The sequence below is a fragment of the Phyllostomus discolor genome, chromosome 9, assembly GCF_004126475.2.
Source record: "Phyllostomus discolor isolate MPI-MPIP mPhyDis1 chromosome 9, mPhyDis1.pri.v3, whole genome shotgun sequence".
Taxonomy (NCBI): Eukaryota; Metazoa; Chordata; class Mammalia; order Chiroptera; family Phyllostomidae; genus Phyllostomus; species Phyllostomus discolor.
Genome location: NC_040911.2, coordinates 46,675,255 through 46,695,222, shown reverse-complemented (window position 1 = coordinate 46,695,222; position 19,968 = coordinate 46,675,255). Strand labels below are relative to the sequence as shown.

Here is a 19,968-nt window from a genome sequence, read left to right as displayed (position 1 = left end):
ATTCTCCCCCCTCAGTTCATGTCCATGGGTCATACATACAAGTCTTTGGCTTCTGTATTTCCTATACTATTCTTAACCTCCCCCTGTCTATTTTGTACCAACTATTTATGCTTCTTAGTTCTTGTCAAACACAATTGTAACTTACCAACTTTTTATAAATAAGGTTAGTCAAAAGCAAATCAAAGTCATAAATTTCTAATTTTTCCCGTAATGTAGATATTATCAATTTGTGGCTTTCACTAAAACAGTGGAGACAAAGGGAGGAGCAATATTATTAAGAATCAATGAAACCAAAGGAAGCACTATTTTGCAGCTTTATGTGTATTAATTTGCAGAAGTTGTTTTGAAAATTTATAACAAAATTCATGTTTGACTCACATGTGTATGTAGAAGGGGAAGTACTATGGAGGAGGTCTGAATTTTTTTACAACTCACTCTTTGGAACAGATTATCCTTTTATATATTTTTTAACAGCATATGGTCTTTTTTGTTAAGCAGGAAAGATTTCAGCTCTAAGTACCCAAATGATATTATTGAATCAAATCCAATAATATTTGTAATGGAAAACAGATCATTATGAATTCTTTCTCTTCCAAAAACATAGGAGGAACTTTTTATCAATAATCACTTTATTTTTTAATTTAATTTTATTGATTATGCTATTACAGTTGTCCCATTTTCCCCCTTCATTCCCCTCACCCTGCACACCCCCTCCCACCCACAATCCCCCCCTTCAGTTCATGTCCATGTGTCATAAGTTCTTTAGCTTCTTCCCATACTATTCTTGCCCTCCCCTGTCTATTTCCTACCAACCATCTATGCTACTTATTCTCCATACCTTTCCCCCTCTCTCCTCCTCCTACTCCCCTGTTGCTAACCCTCCATGTGATCTCCATTTCTGTGGTTCTGTTCCTGTTCTAGTTGTTTACTTAGTTTGTTTTTTGTTTTGCTTTAAGTGTGGTTGTTAATAATTGTGAGTTTGCTGTCATTTTACTATACATGTCTCTTATCTTCTTTTTCTTAGATAAGTCCCTTTAACATTTCATAAAGTAAGGGCTTGGTGATGATGAACTCATTTAACTTGACCTTATCAGAGAAGCACTGTATCTGCCCTTCCATTCTAATGAATGCTTTGCTGGATAGAGCAATCTTGGATGTAGGTCATTGCCTTTCATGACTTGGAATACTTCCTTCTAGCCCCTTCTTGCCTGCAAGGTCATTTTTGAGAAATCAGCTGACAGTCTGATGGGAACTCCTTTGTAGGTGACTGTCCCCTTATCTCTTGCTGCTTCTAGGATTCTCTCCTTCATTTTAATCTTGGGTAATGTAATTATGATGTGCCTTGGTGTGTTCCTCCTTGGGTCCAACTTCTTTGGGACTCTCTGAGTTTCCTGGACTTCCTGAAAGTCTATTTCCTTTGCCAGATTGGGAAAGTTCCTCTTTATTATTTGTTCAGATAACTTTTCCACTTGTTGCTCTTCTTCTTCCCCTTCTGGCACCCCTATGATTCAGATGTTGGAACATTTAAAGATGTCCTGGAGTTTCCTAAGCCTCTCTTTTTTTTTTGAATTCTTATTTTTTCATTATTTTCCTTTTGGTTGTTTCTTTCTTCCTTCTGGTCCACTCCATTGATTTGAGTCCCAGTTTTCTCCCCATCACTATTGGTTCCCTGTGCATTTTCCTTCATTTCACTTAGTGTAGCCTTCATTTCTTCATCTAATTTGCAACCAAAATCAACCAGTTCTGTGAGCATCCTGATCACCAGTGCTTTGAACTGTGCATCTGATAAGTTGACTATCTCTTTGTCACTTAAATTATTTGCTCTGGAGCTTTGATCTGTTCTTCTGTTTGGACCATTTTGTGTGTGTGTGTCTTGTTGTACCTGTTACGTATGAGGGGCGGAGCCTTGGGTGTTCACCAGGGGGGTCAGCCCAGTAGCTGGGTTGTGATGCTGTCTATGTGTGTGGGGGGGGAGCGCGGTCCAAGAGGAAACAATGGTGCTTGCTCTGCTCTCTTGGATTTCAGTCCCTTCCATCGCTTTCCACAAACAATGGCCTGTCTGGTGCTGATTCCTGGGTGGGTGGGCTTGTGTACGTTCTAGGACCCCATGGGTCTCTCCAATGAACTCTCCTGTGAGGTTGGGAATCTCTCTCTATGCCTCAACCCCCGCAGGTGTTTTCACTAAGTGTTTTGAGGCTTTACTTCCCCACTCTTGGACCCTGGGCTGCGAGGTCTGTCTCACTCCCCAGCTTTGCCTTGTTTGTCTGCGTGCAAATGTGGGACCGCTGGGTCAGTCAGCTGCCCTGCTCACCTCACTGGATCTGCCAGCCACCGCCTGCACTTCTGGGTCCGTCAGCCACTGCCTTGTGTACCGGGGTCTGCAAGCCACTACTTTTTTTTGTTGTTTTTGCTGTGAATGAATAATGCAATCCTTCTCTCCACCCAGCGCCTGACTCTGCCCAACCACCCAACTCCGCCCCTCCTACTGGACTGGGTGAATGTGTCTAGCTCCTTGGTTGTCAGACTTCCGTACATTTCAATTTTCTGTCAGTTCTGGTTGGTTTTTTGTTTGTTTCTAAATTTTTTGTTGTCTTTAATTTGATTATGTGAGGAGGCACAGTATGTCTACCTACTCCTCCATCTTGGCCGGAAGTCCACATAGGAGGAATTTTAAATCAATCAATCAACAAAGCCAAACAGAAATATTCTCTCTGAGCCTCTGAGCCAGTGCAGTAAAAAGTTAGAGATGGAATCCAGACAATTAGGAATTCTGCAGACTTCTAGGTTTACCCTTAATAAATGCTTAGTTCTTCATATGTTTTTGAAAGTCAACCAAAATTCAATTATATTTTTATGGTAGTACAAGGGGATATTAAAACACATACTGAACTTGACCCATCTCCTCAATGTTTTTCACTTTTCTTGAATAATCAGGATAATCACAATAAGCTCAGGTATCTATTTACTGTGGCATTAGATAAGAGGAAGACAAAGCAGAAAACACACACACACAGTCTGAATTTCAAATCTGAAAGGAGTTTAAAGAGAGTTCACTTTAAAGTCAGTTCAATTTATAGAGAACTGAGGCCCAGAGAGGCTAAGTCATATGTGTGAACTGGTTTACTTTTATATTCATTCATTTATTCATTCATAGAATATATTATTATTGAATACCTTCCCTATGCTGGATGCAAAGATAAAAGTCAGCAGCCTTCAAAGCCTGAGACAGAGCTGGTCAGGAAAAGCAGCAGCACAAGGTAGCAGCTGAGTCTAGAATATGATGCTTTACCATTTTCCGGTGGGAATACATTCAGCTATAGCCCGGATTTTCTCCAGTCTAATTTTGGATAGGAATCACCTGTATTGCTGGTTGGATCTAAGAATGCCAAGCTCTGCCCTAACCTCCTGACTCTGAAAGTATAACAAAGGGACCTAGGATTCTAAATTCTTAACAAGTACCAGATGAATATAATCATGGGGCACTAGCAGAGTTTCACCTGCTGGCCAAGCTCAGCTATCACCCACCGTTTACTGCCCTCTTTCAGTTGGTAAGCTCCTGATCCAACTGGCATAAAAGTTTCATGTCTGACCTTTTAGGTAGGAGCCCGTATCAGCATTTCTCAGTTCAGCGTCAGCAACAGAATTACCTACTGAGCTTTAAAAACAAATTGAAGAAGTCCTGGCCTTACTCAGACCACCTAGTCAGAATATGTCAAATTCAGGCCCAGACTTTCTTCATTTAAAGTTCTACAGGGGATTCTGATGAGCAGCAGCTTTAAGGACACTGCCAATGGGGTTCTTTCAGAACTCTCAGGAAAGACCTTCCTGTACAATGAGGTAGGGGAGGCTCGGGAGTACCTCGGGAGCTCATGACACGTGGTGTCTCCATTATCATCATATGCAGTCTTTCCAGTCACGAACCTGCCCATCATCTCAGATTCAGGTAGAGGGGGAAATTCCACAAAGTTGCTATAAAGCCAGCTTCTCTGGGACAGTGAGAGTCACAAATTTTCCATCGGGACAAAGAACAAAGGAACCACTGAATCAATAATTGTCATGTTAGATTGTGTGTTCTCCACACCATTTTAGCATATCATACCTCTGTCCCTCCTGCCATCTCACCCACATGCCTTTGTACTCGTTTATGCAACTGTTAGTGCAGTTGTCCTCACAGGATTGCATTACGTTTAGCTGAGCCTCATCTTTTCTGTCCATGGACTTGGGACCCCATAGAGAGCAGGGAGTTTGTTCCCAAGCCAAGTCCCCAACATCTGCACAGTTTTCAGATACACAGATGCTCAGTAAGTGTTATGCAATTGACATGGCCAGCTCTCAGTTCAGAGTTTTTCCCAACACCCCACAGGGCCTCTTATCTTTCACATGCATACAGTGATGGGCATCACATTCTGGAGGTAGAAGAAAATAGACATCCCAAAGTGGCATGTTCTTGCACCCTGACTTCTAGGGACCTCAAATCTCTCAAGACCAAATAATATGGGTGATTATGTGGTGTTCCACTGGCAGCTCTAATGCATACCATCAAAGCCAACAGTCTTCTAGTTTTTACAATGTATGTTTTTCTCAAGGGTATCAGGAAATACTTTGATACTTTTCAAATAGACTCCAGGTCATGTTTTATTTTTATTTTCTGACCTGTGCTGAAATAAGGAATGAGTCTAAAAGCAATAGAAAATATGCTGTCTCCTTGCAAGTAGATTCCTATGACACTACTAAAAAAAATGCATAGCAAGCTTCATGCTAATAGCTTTTAGTTATGCTTGCCTAATGATGCCCAAGTTCTTACAGATTTATTATGAGCCCTCTTTGCTTCCTCTTTATTACTCTGCTATCATTTTTTGTTGGTAATTAGTAATGCTTTGAACTCAACGTATAACTTGACAAGTAACTTAAACAATTGTAGAGTTCTTTTCTCAACAAAGTCAAGATTATTCCCATATCATTTATCATAGCTTTGCTGTTTCTCTGTATTTTATTTTGCTTTCTTAAACTATATGATGGAGTTGTATTTTGGTGTTCTTGGATGAATTATAACTGGTACTGGTACTTGGTTGCACATGCCATATAGGCTGGGCATTTTGTGTTTCTCAAGTATATCTTTCATAGTACTAAAAGTCATTTTTTGGTGGAGTAAGAAAATAGAGCACACATGACTACTTAAGTAGATATTAATGGAATAACTGAGTATTTAGTATCTTCATATTAGCTAAATCTAGCAGCTTAAATTTTTGCTTTTTTTGTTTGTTTTTCTCTTTTAAGACCATTTTCTGAATAAATTTCCTATTTTTCAGAATTTGTAATAGAACCTCAGTGACTTCGCTCAGGCTCCCCTAGGCCATGTCGATACCTTCATGTGTCTTCCAGCAACCACACCCACAGTTCTTCAATCTCCCTCTGTTTTTAATGCATAGTTATCAAATGCATACTCAGTATGTGCTCTGAGGCATATGAATTTTAAAATGCAATAATCCATTAGCAAAAGAAAAGGTTTAGTTTAATGTATTCCTACAAATAAAGACAGCATTCCCTTTTATCTCTTTTCAGCCGAAATATGACATCATTGTGAAGTACAGGTGCAAAGTCCTGAAGTCACTCTGTCTTTGGTTACTACAGAAAGGCAGTTTATTAACTAAAGCCCGAGAATAGAGTATATTTCTTCTATTACCCATTTATTAAGTCAACAAGCTAAGTAATAACTATGTTTTTTTCCTAATATGCAGCAGTTTCACACATTTAGCAGTATTATTCCTGGAACAGATGTGTCTTTTCAAAGTCATCTTTCTTTCCTATGAACATAGAATTTCTTCTTAATTGTATGCTTGTTAGCTGCAACTGCTTCAAAAGGTGTTTCTGAACACACCACTGAGATTGCTCCATACTGAGAGCCAAGTGACACGAAAACCACAATATCATCAAGAATGTGAGCAGCCAGCTCCCACAACAAGCACCCAATTAGCTCGTATTCTTTGGCTAAATATACTCAGCAGGCAATGCAGTCATCCCAGGGCTTTGATTTCATAAGCCTCAGAAATACCTGGGAGTCATTTGAATGTGGCAGTATTAGAACTACAAAAAGATAAGCAGGAAGCACTTCTCATTCAGTCAGCAAACTGTAGAGTTTGGCAGCAAAACACTAAAGGCTGTACCAAACTCCCTCCATGTTACCATTTTGAATAACTAAGGACTTTAACCGGTATTTTACTCAGCACTTCCCTTTATCAATAAAAAGCACTCACAAAGAATCAATATCTAAAGCATATTGGGCAACTACTATTACTTGTATGGTTTCCTCAGTGCTAAGTGTTAACACAGAACACCTTGCTCCTATACTTTTGAAAGGCACAGATGGAAGTCTGCAACCAAACTGATATCACCTTTTTTCATATAAAAAGTATAATGAGTTCTTGGGTCACCTTCAAAATATGGTTAGGTTCTTTTCCTGGAGTAGAGTTACTCTGGGATCAAGTGACTGAAAAAGCAGGGAGAGGAAATACAATGATTGCTCAGCAGGAATAATGTTGTGCTGTTGTCCCGGCCTGCCTCTCTGCCCATAGCAAGGTCATGGACATTCAGCATGAGTCCAGTGGTTCTTCAGCAGCAATGACAGGCGTGATCCTGGCACCCATGGTGTTTGTCTGACAGCTGCATGTGCTTCAGCCAGCGCTCAGCAAGTGATCTGCCTGGTTCTGCTCTGCAGAGGAAGGCTTGCCCTGCAATTTATCACTGAGTCATGAGGTCAAGTAAAAATTCCACTGATGTCTTTAAATAGTCTTGGCTCCAGCAAGCCAACATGGGTGAGGATAGTGGAGTGTGTCTGTGTGTGCCTGGCAGGGAGAGCAGGTCTCAGTTGCTGCTGGAGGGGGAATTTAAGAGGGACTTCAGCTGCTGCCCAGTGACACTGGTAAGATCTCTTGCAATGGTCTGACCATGAGAAAGCTCAGGCATAAATGTGCTGATGAAACTGTGGTATCTGATGATAACAGTAGGAATAAGCTTTCGTCTTTTATGAGTAGAAAATTTGACTGTGAAGTCTGTTTGGAAGATCACCTGTCCTATTAATAAATTATATGGATCCCCTTTAAGTGGGCCTTAGAAGGTGGCAGCTCCATACAAAAACTGGCCATGGTCAGAACCCACTGCCCCAGCGCTTTGCTGTTCTTCTCCACATTGGGGCAAAGGGAGGAGGTGGAGGAATTAGGGTATGATGGCTGCAGTGAATAAGAGTTTGGCTTATTTCTCCCAGTCCTGTTCTTTGGTTACTATTCTTTGTTTATTGAGACACTGGGGCTCCATCAAGTCAACACCACCCAGTGTGTCACCCTTACTCCAGCCCATCACTTACATTTCTCTCGAGAGGGATCACAACTTGCTGCAGACTATAGGAACCCGTGTGGGCTTCTGTCCCTTCACCACATTGTGAGCTTCTTGGTGGAAGAAGGGCTTTACTCCCCTCAGGTTCCCAGTCCTGTGTAACAAAGAGAAGATACTAACAGATATAAGTTTAACCGAATTAAGTCAAGGGTATTTGGAAGTTAGGCAAGTCTTGGCAGCAAACCCAAATTCTGTCTTGATATTGCATTGTTAGCTATATTCTGCAGACAAAAGAGCCAAGACACCCAAACAATTGGCTCTCTATTGATCTGTAGGTGCTGTATACTCTTCACTGCTACCTTTTCATTCTAATTCTTTAATTCTTAATGAATAGTAATGTCTTAGGAGCTCTTGACAGCAGTAACATCCAAAGACCTTTGTGACAGAAACTCTGAAATTGGCACATTTAACTAACAGCTGTGTACTTTTGTAATTAAAAAAATAAATTTAATACTTTACAGCGTTTTGTCCAAAAAGCTTTTAAGTGTCACTAGAGTCATTTTTAAAATGTCCATATGTGAAAGCCAAGTGGCAAATATTAGTCTTCTCTGAATGTTAGGAAGGTAATTAGTTTCATGTTATTAGCTTTAAGGCTTGTCTATACCTTACCTCCTCTTTCCTGCCATTTGGCCATTGTTTTTCTCAATTGCTATCTCATCCCTGGGAAAGCAGACCCAGTCTGGGGAGAAATGAAGTTAGAAGGATGCCAAACACTGGCTGGCATCTTTAGAAAAGCTCAAGGATGCGACTGTGGGTGCAAGAGAACTGGGAAGAAGGCTGCAACTGCACATTAAAATTGGTTTGCATTTATTATCTGAAAGCTATCATGCCGTGCCACTCCCTCACCACCACACGTACACATGAGCAGCCTGCTTGTTACTCTCCAGTCATTTTAGAGACATATTTCCTGTGACTGTCCCCCAGAGCTTGAGGGGAAAGCTCCAGCTGATTTGGTCATCACCAGGGAAGCAGGGCTTCAGGATGCTCTTTGGTCCCAAGTAATGCTTACTCGAGGCTAATGCAGGAGCATGTCCTGGTGTTGCTACCTGGCTACAAGTTGCCAAGTCAGAGGTTGAAACCAGATGTTGCCAACACCTCATACCACACTTGGCACATGCTTAGTAAATATTTAAGTTTTGAATTCCATTGAATCAGACCTGCTGACCAGTAATTATTTCTCTTTGGAGAAAACCAAAGTCCTGTTTCAATTTATGTTTAAAGTGAAACAAACATGATATTCTGGGGGTTATTAGGAACATACAAAGTTAAAAGCAAATACCTCTCTAGAATGGCATTCAACTACAACTTAGCAAATATTAACATGAGCCTTGACCAACACGAACAGTAAGAGGAGAAAGCTTAGACTAAAGAAGTACCCAGTCAATGGAGTCTCAGTGAGCTGGCTACTGTCCCTGCATCCAGTGGCCATGTCAGTTGTGTTTTTTGTCCTTCAAGTAGCTGACAAGCATCTCCAGGCCCCCTTCTACCAGCTCTGGCAGAGGCTTAGATAAAGGGTTATAGGAAATATGGAGCCCTTTGTCCATTGGATTCCAAGCAATCTTTGCCAGTCTACACAGCAGGTAGAGTTCATCTGGGAGGGTCTGGATATCATTGTTGTTCAGGTTCAGCAGCTCCAGGCTGGTGAGGAGGCAGAGTGACCGTGGGAAGGAGTGGATGTTGTTGTTCTCGGCGATGAAGATCTGCAGGCTGCTCAGGCACTGGATGCTCTCAGCGATGTTTTCCAGGCGATTGGAGCCCACATGCAAGAAATCTAGCTCTTTCAGTGCAAACACACAGATGGGGATGTGAGCAAAACAGTTGTTACTGAGGTTCAGCTTCCTCAGCCTGGAGAGGTCTGCGAAGCTGGCAGGCAGCTGGGAGAGACGGTTGTGGGACAAACTCAGGACTTCCAGGTTCCTGCAGGCACTCAGCTCGGCCGGCACCTCGGTCAGGCAGTTCATGTTGATGAACAGCACCTTCAGGCCCTTGAGGAGGCTGATTTCTTGGGGCAGGCTCTTCAGGCAGTTCCCACACAAGTTCAGGACCACCAGCCTGGTCAGCCTCCCCACCTCAGGGGGCAGAACCCTGAGCTGGTTGTGAGACAGATTGAGTTTCTGGACCTCAGGCAAGCCCCACAGAAAGTCAGGGATGTCTGTCATTCCCTTGGTGACCAGGCTGAAGCTGATGTGGCACATGCCCCGCTTCAGCAGGGACCGGGGGTCCTTTCCTGAGAGCAGGGCATCATCCCACGGGGAGAACTTCTGCCTTTTCCGCAGGAGCGCCATGCCCCTGAGGCTCTTGTCCTTGGAACAGGCACTTGACTGCCTGGCCCCCATTACTAACCTTTCCACCCTCACTCCCCTCTTGCCCAAAGGTTGGGATGTGTCCTACCCCAGCTGCTAAAAGCCTGGCTGTTCCAGGCAGGGACTGCAGATGGAGGTGAGAACAGGATGGTGGCCAGGCAGTCCAGGGTGCAGAGGAAGGTCAGAGAGGGTCTGGATCAGATAGCCAAGTCACGCTGCGGTGGCTGTGGACAGGCAGTGAATTTAGGTGGTTTCTCTCTGAGCAGCCGGGCTGTAATGATATACTTGTCTCTGTGGCTGCGGAACTGAACCACTTGAATCCCTCTGTTTGCTACAAGACAGCTGTCACTGTCATTCTACCCAGTTTATCAGGCTGGTGTGTGCAAACAGGTCACCAGGAGGCTTTATCTTACTGTCCCTTCTTAGCTTTTCTTGGGTACTGCAGCTGAGCAGCGTGATTAACAAACTCATCTCCAAAAAGAAGCAAACTGCACAAATAATCAGGCCATTAGAGTGTCTGTCTATGTGGTTGCCGGGACTCATCTGGACTCCAGAGTGAAGCTGGACTAAGGCCTGCTGATTGACAGAGTTTTTGTTTCCAAAGCTAAGGGTCATCAGATGATATTATACACACTCATTTCAAACTTTTTATGTAGTTGTGAAAAATTAACAGAAGTAGCCTGAACACCCGGAATACTCCAGGACAAAGGTTTTTACATGGTGCTTGTCAGAAGTGACTCAGTGAGGAGAGAATGAAGGGGGTCTGCACCCCCTCTCTCATTTCAACCACAGAAGCTCTGGGGTCCTCTGTTTTACAGGGGTATTTTGAGTTTAGCAGGTGTACTTTAAATGTTTGAACAGCCTCTTAAGTGGCTGCCTTAGAAAGGTACACACAGGGTGCCCACTGTTCCAAAAAATTAGCAGAGAGAGACCTCCCTGAACATACACCTCTCTCTCTCTCCCTCCCTATCTTCCCTACCTTTTTAAATTAAAAAAAGGTAACATATGTTATGTAAATATAGATAATCATTGGTGTTATGTGCTGAATTGTGTCTCCTCCAAAATATCAAATGTTGAAGTCCTAATCCCCAGCACCTCAGAATGTGACTGCTTGGAGATTGGGCCCTGTGAACACAGGTCTCAGAAGAAGCCAATCTTGCTGACACCTTCATCTGGCCTTGTTCCTTCCAGACTTATGAGAAAACAAATTTCTATTCTTTAAGCCACCCTGTCTGTGGTACTTTTGTTGCAGCAGCCCTGATACAGCCAGGAGGAGACAGACACACTTCATAGGTAAAACCTATAAAAATAGGCAGTGAGTCACTTATATGTCCCCTAAAGCAAGGGACATAGAAAAGAGAATAAATAAATGGGACCTCATCAAATTAAAAAGTTTCTGCATGGCTAAAGAAAACACCATTGAAATGAAAAAGGAACTGACTGCATGGGAGAACATACTTGCAAATGATATATCAGACAAGGGTTTAATATCTAAAATATATAAAGAACTCATATGACTCCACTCCAGGAAGACAAAAACTCCAATTAAAAAATGGGCAAAAGACTTGAACAGACACTTCTTCAAAGAGGACATATAGAAGGCTCAGAGACACATGAAAAGATGCTCAGCATCACTAGCCATCAGAGAGATGCAAATTAAAACCACAATGAGATACCACCTCACACCTGTCAGAATGGACATCATAAACAAATTACCAAACAAGTGCTGCTGAAGATGCAGAGAAAAGGGAACCCTAGTGCACTGTTGGTGGGAATGCAGACAGGTGCAGACACTGTGAAAAACAGTATGGAATTTCTTCAGAAAACTAAAAATGGAACTGCCTTTTGACCCAGGAATTCCACTGCTGGAATTATGCCCTAAGAGCCCTGAAACACCAATCCAAAAAAACCTATGGACCCCAATGTTCACAGCAGCACAATTTACAATAGCCAAGTGCTGGAAGCAACCTAAGCGTCCATCAGTAAAAGAGTGGATCAAAAAACTGTGGTACATTTACACAATGGAATTCTACTCAGCAGAGAGAAAGAAGGAGCTTATATCCTTTGGGACAGCATGGGTGGAACTGGAGAGCATTATGCTAAGTGAAATAAGCCAGGCTGTGAGGGACAAATACCATATGATCTCACCTTTAACTGGAACATAATCAACAAAAGAAAAAAGCAAATAAAATATAACCAGAGACATTGAAATTAAGAACAATCTAACAATAGCTAGAGGGGAGAGGGGAGGGGACAGAGGGGAGAAGGGTTTTCAGGAACTATGATAAAGGATACATGGACAAAACCAAGAAGGAGGATGGAAGCAAGGGAGGGAGGTGTGTTTGGCTGAAGTTGGGGGGAGGGGGGCAGAAAATGCAGACAACTGTAATTGAACAACAATAAAGTAATTTTTTAAAAATAGGCAGTGCTTAAGGGGAGAAGCACTATCAGAGTCGATGACCCAGGTTCTGAGGAAAGGGCGTGCAGTCTAGTGAAGGCATGTGGCTTTTGCTGGCAGCAGCCCGTGTGCACAGCCCCCAGCACAGCACTTGTGTGTCCTGGAGAGCGATGCTGGCCCTATGACCAAGGTCTCAGAGCTCCAATCACTGACTCAGAAGCTTGAGCTGGGCCCTGACTGGGCATGGCAGTGTCTGGGCAGGAGCAGCAGCAGGAGGTGTAAAGCAGTGCAATGCCTTTTCTCACTCCACTTGGCATTTGAAAGAGACCTGGCCCCTTTTGACTGAGTAAGCCCCTGGGAATCTTGGACAAAGGTGCTGACTTTGGAGTTTGTTTTTTAATGGAATACTTGAGTGTTCTATTAATGAAAGGGAAAAAAGTAATGTGGCTAAATTTGTACCAGAAATTTTAGGAGCAAACAATACCTTATATATGCATATGGCATCAGGGTTCTGCTGTTTTATAAAAAGTCAGTGACGCTTCTTCTTTCCCTGTTTTTTTTTTCATGAGCATGAGAAATTATGCTAGTGTTCCTGAAAAGCAGGAACTAGGATGGTGTGAACAAGAATCAACAGCTTTCTTCTTTTCCTCTTAACACATTTTCCCCAATAACAAATTTTTGAGCATTTATCAATAGCCAACCTTTATTGAATGTTTACTGTGGGAAAGGCATTGCACTAAGCACTTTACATGCAGGATAGAAGTAACAAAATTATCTTTATTTCACAGATGAGGAAGATAGCAAGAGCTTAAGTAACTTACACAAGACAAAGTCATTTGCCCAAGTCTAAGTACCCAGTCAATAGCAGAAACAGAATGCAAACCCAGTTAGTGGCTCCACAGCCCACTGAAACTGTAAGAGGACTCTGGGCTTAGCCCAGAAAATGAAATAACTATGGCTAGACTATGTACTTTTCTTTTCAAGTTTCTAAGGGCTAGGTTTGGAGAGAACATAGATAAAGAAATGACTACATAACTACATGCATAGAAATAACTACATAATTAGGCATTAACCCTGTTTTCTCTTCCCCACACAACTAGGAAGAGCAAAAGTTAAAATATCATTCCAGAAGACTGACGTAATGGATTTAATCCCCTCCAAAAATAGTTCAGTTCTTCTCTAGCCAGATTCTCATATATCAAATGCATGAGCTGTATGAATAGCTGACTTTATTTCTTTTAATTTTTTGAAATGTAAATACTGCCCACTTAGGTAACCATGGTAATGCAGTCAGAGCATGAGTTGGTGGTGGACTCTCAGTCCCTGTCCTCATCTATGAAATAGGCCCCCCAGAGGGCTGATTTCCCAGAGCCCCTGCTCAGTCTGAGAGTTGGATTCTCAGCACTGTAGGGATGTGTAAGTCACATTTAACCTCTTTTCCGGTGAAAGAATTCAAAATCCAAGGCAGCTTTTATTTTGCTTACAATGATATATTGGTCCCTGGGGAATAAACAGTAACAGAGCTCCCTCCCTCCCTCCCTCCCTCCCTCCCTCCCTCCCTCCTTCCTTCCCACCCTTCTGTCCTTCCTTCCTCCTTTCCTTCCTTCCTCCCGTTTTAAATACACTTATTTAAAAGAAAAAAAAACAGTAACAGGGAATGCTGTCAGCTTTAGGATTCACTAAGGAGACCACACATCTGACTTTTGCTGAAAGAGACTTTTCAAGACTCTCTGAATTGATTTCAGTTTGGAATACGTCTCAGAATGAGGCATTGTTGAACAAAGTTTTGAAAATCTAAGCCCTGGCTGGCATAGCTCAGTGGATTGAGCAGGGGCTGTGAACCAAAATGTCGCAGGTTCGATCCCCAGCCAGGGCACATGCCTGGGTTGCAGGCCAGCAACTGCACATTGATGTTTCTCTCTCTCTCTCTATCTCCCTCCCTTCCCTCTCTAAAAATAAAATAAATAAAAATAAATAAATAAATAAAAAGAAAATCTAAGACTAGGTAAGTTCTGTGGCTGTCTTTGAAACCTAAGGAAGTTATATAATAATTGAATGTATTTAGTATGCTCAATGTATTCATATTTATTACACTTTTATATATTCCAATTGAACATATATTTATTGAACACATAAATGAACAATTGACATTTATTATTTTTAATTCTAAATAAAATAAAACTGAAGTGATGAGAGAATAAAACAGTAGAATATGAAAACATCCAAAGGTACTCCTGAATTCACACTAATGAAAATACGTGTTGAAAACAATTCTTTTTGTCCTCTGGATGGCTTTTCAGCTTAACAGATATGTCGTGTCTGTTAATTTTGGAAAAAAAGAAACATATATGTTTCAATAATTTGTTAAAATAACCATTTTACTGAGTTATAATTTTAAATAGAAATTATAGAAAAGTATGAAGCAAGACAATTCAGTTTACATTTTGCATGTGCAAATCTAGATCTTTATCCTATGCATATCTTCTTCAATGTATTTTCTCCCCCGCCCCCCCTCCAAAACACAAAAAAATAAAAAAAAACCAAACAATTTCCTTCTGTTGTCATAGCCCAGGTTTCCTCTAAAGCAGAGCTTGAGAGAAAAGTTATGGGGTGACCCCCAGACAAGCAAAGTAAGGGGGCCTGGGAAGGCAGGCAAGTGGATAGAGCAAACAGGAGCCATGCATTCTGAGCTACCTCATCTTTGCATCAAGCACAGTTGCTAGGTTTCATGGCATCTGCAGAGAGGCTGTATGAAAACACCATGTCTGAGGACAGCCCATGGTTAAGCATCTGTAAAATACATGTAATGATGAAATCCACAGTATATAACAAAATTCCCTAATTCATGATTTCTGATGGTATATGACCCACAGTGCAGTGATAGTACATGGTAAGACCTCATTAAATGATAGTTTTTACACAAATGGTAGGTATTATGCACAAATGCCCCGCACACATACACATGCCTCTGGATTCATTCACTGAACATTCTCCATGCGTTTGACTTTGTTTTATCCTTCTTCATAAACTTTACACTCTCTTCAAGGCCAATCAGTGCTGTCTGTGAAGCATTTCTTATGTATCTTTCACTCATCTTAAATTTACAGAGTATTTACTCAGTGTCAAGAGCTGTTTTAGACACTACTATATGGTCTTTCTGATTTTCATAAGATTTGTGAGATCAACATTGTTAACTTCATGTTAAATATGATGAAGCTGACCGTCAGTGGGATTAACTGATGCTCCAATTACAAAACTAGTTAGTATTAGCATTATTATCAACACTTAGTGTTCTGTTCTAAATTCTGTTTTCCTTCTACCATGTGAATACCCAGCCTTCCTCTGTACAAATTTTTTTCTTAGTAAAGCGCCTTATTGTTACTCTGATTAAAACATGCCTCAGGGTTCCAGCTCATAGCAACCACATTGAATGGTAGCAACACCCTGACAGTCAATATCATAAACCTGGGTTGCTGTGGCTGACCATCCTGAGTTTTACTCCTGGGTTTATTACTGAAAGGCTGTGTGACCTTGAACAAGTTACTTAACTCGTCTGTACTTCTGTTTCTTCATACATAAAGTGGAGATAATCATAGTATTTTATAAAGTCACTATGAGGCTTAAATGACTTACTACACATAAAATATATAGAACATGTCCCTATAGTGAATAGAACAGCCTCCATACATAGCCTCTGAGTAGATATCTGATAGCACACTGGGAAGACAGCCAATTCCACTCCAAGGGCTCAAGCGCAAGAATCTTCATCAGCACAGGGGTGCCTGGCTCTTTTCTCTCCTGAAAACTGCCTCTTAGCCAATCAGTGGGCAACCAGCTCTTTCTAGGGGAAGACTGCTTTCCTAGAGTGAGAAGTTCAAGAGCAAGTTGTCAGGCAGATCTAAATTGAACTGCTTTTTTCTGTAAGTCAAGCTCCTTTTCCAAAACCCTTTCTCCTCAGGTTTGTTCCCTGTGTCACTCTGTTCGTTCAGCTCACATTTGTTGTGGGCTCAATTAGATTTCATGCTCTTTGTCTTCCCTAGAGCCCTTGAACAATTCTGGGGACACAGTAGGTGCTTAATAAATGCTCACTAAAATGAACAAACATTTGGGCCCCAAAGGGAATTTGATGTGAGGAAAGAACAATGCAGAAGTCACTTGGGTCCTGGCTGGGTACCTCAGTTAGTTAGAGTGTGTCATCCTGATAAGCCAAGGTTGAGGGTTTGGTCTCCAGTCAGGGTACATACAAGAAGCAACCAATGAATGCATATATAGGTAGAACAACAAATCAATATTTTCTCTATCTCTCCTTCTTTCTCTAAAAATCAATAATTAAAACTTTTTTAAAAGAAGGTGACGTGGCCACCGACTGGCAGTGACCGCAGAATGCTGCGGATGGCTCGTCAAAACACGAGAAAAACATACACAGAGACAACCAGGTCCTGTGGGGAAATAGGGATGGAACGGCCACTCTCTCTAGTGGGGAGCGCCTTGGCCACCCTCCCTAGGGGAGAACGCCCCTAAGGGAGGGAGCCCCATTCTCCCACCCAAGCAGGCTTTTATTGGGTTCCGTTGCATAAGAATTCAGGTAAAGCTCATTACTCATTGCTGGGAAGTAAGGATCAAACAATAGGTAACAAGAAAGTCTGAAGGCCTATTTGAGTCAGGGTCAAAGAGCTGTAAAAAACTTTAAGGAACAAACTTACTTCTTCCTTGAACCCTTATCATTCAACTGAGAGCATTCTAAACAAAGCAGGTTTCACAGGATTTTACATATTCTTTCTTAGTCCTGAACACCCAGGGAACCCGCCCTTTCCAGTATAGGGCGACACCACCCTGTCATTGTTTCAGGCTTAGGTGGAGCAAGGAAACTAAGGCAACCAAGAGATTAGGAGATTTTCTCTCAGACAATGAGAACTCAGGCTTTTGTCAAAGCCAAGGGGTGAGGGTCCATCATCCCCTTTTGCCGTACCACTCAAAATCCTTCCTTGGGGGCCTCCCACATGATCGTGCCTGTCTTAGATCATTCCCCCCTTGGGGAATCTTACCCGTCATTGGCTAACCAACCAAGCATTGGGGACCTGGCAGGGTGAAGTAAAAGGAGCAGAAGCAGTGCTCCTGCCAGGGAGATAAGCTTTTGTCTCCTTGCTGGTTTATGATCCAAGGTCATTCCCTCAGCCTTATCCTTGGCAGGGGTTATAGCTTCTGATACCAGGCAGGACGGTTCCCAACAAGAAGGCTCTTGGCTATCCTGTTTGCTTTAAATTGCTTTTCTATTACTGTATTTTGACATTTGTCCGCTAGATGCATTGCTTCAGAGGACTTTACCCATGTGTTGCATGGGCTGATCATAGAATCTTGATTCAGTCTCCACTGCAGCCACTCCTTGAACAGAGCTTTGTCAGACAAGCCAAGACCATTTCATCTTTCAGAGATGGCCTTGGGGACCTGCTCCAGGAAGGTCCCGGTCTAGATGTCCTGTTGGCTGAACAGCATAGGGCAGGTGAGGCTCAGCCCCGCTACATCCTCATCTGTGAATGGGGTAAATATGCTCCCTCCTCCTAGGCCTGTTGTGAGGATCAAATGGAGTGATCAGAATAAAGTAAGTTGTATAGCACCTCATGCAAAGGGTCTCCTGGTGACATTCTAGAACCCACTGTAATCCAGCCTTGGAATTGTAGCCGGAATATTCTCAAAGTCCGCTCCTACCTACTTGCTGCTTAAGCTGTCCTTGCAGGCCAATGGTCACACACTTGCCCACATCTTAGTTTCATGTCTTGACTATTTCATCCCTAACACACACACACATACCTCACCGTCTAGCAACACTGAGGTAGCCACTAATTGCCCTGCATACTTCTTGTATTTTCAGGATGGTTTCCCTTTGTTTATGATTGTCCCTTGTTTTTCATGCTGGCATCACTCATGCTTCACATAAGCCACAGTGTCACCTCTTCATGGAGGTGATCACCCTGCCTTACCCCAGGGCTGCCTGGGCATCCTTCTTCACTTCCTAGAGCATCTGGACTTTCCTCTGTCTCACACAGCACTCACACCACCCCCTCAAACCCAAATAGCTGCTATTCTCAACTGAGGCAGTTTTGCCCCTCAGGGGACATTTGGTGATGTCTGGGGGTGTTTTGTCTTCAGCTGTGAGAGTGGTAGTGGCACTGCTGACATCTAGTGGTCAGAGAAGCTGGGGATGCTGCTAACATCCTACAGTTCATCCTACAGCCTTAGAACAAAGAGTGATGTGGCCAAAATATCAACAGTGCCAAGGTTAAGAACCCTTCCATAGAGGATGGACAGATTGAACTAAATCATATTCCTCATTGTTTGTTCCCCTAGAGCAGTAGTGCCAAACTCATTTTCACTGGGGGCCACATCAGCCTCACAGTTGCTTTCAAAGGGCTGAACGTAATTTTAGGACTGTATAAATGTAACTACTCCTTAACTATTAAGGAGTTGAATTACATTCAGCCCTTTGAAGGCAACCACAAGGCTGATGTGGCCCCCCAGTGAAAATGAGTTTGACACCCTTGCTCTAGAGCCTAAAATAGTGGCCAGTGCAGACAGAGTACCTAGTCACTGCACCCTGGCTTCTCCCTCACCGCAGCTCTGTATTTATCAATCTATCTATGCTATTTTGCCTTTCTATTCCTATGTAACCCATGTCATCAGAAACATAAATAAAACTTGCCTTGTTTATCTACTAGTATCCAACTTCTATTTATGCAGAATACACTGCTCACATTATTCATGCAGGAAAAGAGAACCCACAACAGGGCCATTTCACTCTTTGGGATCTAAACATGAGCAGCTCCGCCTTCATACTGGTACAGCTTCAGATTTCTGTTTCACAGAATCAAACACAGGGGCAGCTCCAAGAATACACTGAATCTACCTTTGCTGGCCATTGAATTTCATTAAATCATCACAGATTAAAATTGAGCTTTTCCAAAGGCTAGCTCCAGGAAGGAAGAGAGCCATTGTGCTCTTCCACACCTTTTCCTCCCGGGAAATCACTCCACTGGGCTAACCTAGTTCTCAGGCTTCAGTCTCTCCTGCCTCTTCCTGTTTGTCCTCACGTTGCTGAGTAACCAGTGAAGGCTTTTACAGTCCTGCTCCTTTGGGCCTGATCATCAAAGCGCACTTGGTCCCAGACAGAGAGTGGAGCAAAGAGGAAATTAAAAGATGCTTTGATTAAAAGTCGAGAGAGTAATCAAAAACCAAATCAGCCTTCTGCATGTTAAGTTTATATTAGAAAGCAAGGCGGTGAATTTAAGAGCAGTGAGATTCTGTATAACATTCTCAGACTAAAGTAGAAGAACTTCAGTGAAAAGCAAATCTCCTTTTAAGAAGGTTCAAATTATTGTGACATTTTAGGATAATAAATTTTAAAATGCCTTAATAAATAATAGAAATGAAGGGTCTAAGTTCAGTCAAGTGAACCATACAATGCCTATCTGAGATACATGTCCCTTCAATAGAAAGTATAAAATATGTATAGTGTGTACTTACCTCAGGTGTTTGATAAATAACTTGGAATCTCATTTGGGAACTTCTCCAAGGACCTATCACCGTTCTAATTTCAGATTTGGCATAAACTGTTAGCAAAAGAAACCACCTTGCTGTCAAGGTGGCAAGGTGGAGTAGGAAGGGGCCAAAGCCCTGGAGTCTGTGGGATCGATTCCACTTCTAGTCTTAAATCTTTGGTTATGAGTCAGGCTTTGCAGTCAGAGAGCTTAAGGTGAATTTCTAGTTCTGTCGCTTTCTTGCTGTGTGATCTGGGGCCAATGACTTTGCCTCTCTAAACTTCAGTTTCCTTCTCTGAGATATGGAGAAAATAGTAATTTGTGATTGCTATGAGGATTAAACGAA

General features: G+C 42.3%; 1 protein-coding gene across 1 annotated transcript; it reads right to left on the bottom strand.

The window, feature by feature from the left end:
• Positions 1–8,228: 8,228 nt before the first annotated feature.
• LRRC30 (leucine rich repeat containing 30) lies at positions 8,229–10,019 on the bottom strand. Its single transcript, XM_028523669.2, has one exon. It carries the CDS (start codon positions 9,723–9,725, stop codon positions 8,820–8,822), a length of 906 nt encoding a protein of 301 aa, XP_028379470.1. The 5' UTR covers positions 9,726–10,019; the 3' UTR covers positions 8,229–8,819.
• Between the last annotated feature and the right edge of the window lie 9,949 nt (positions 10,020–19,968).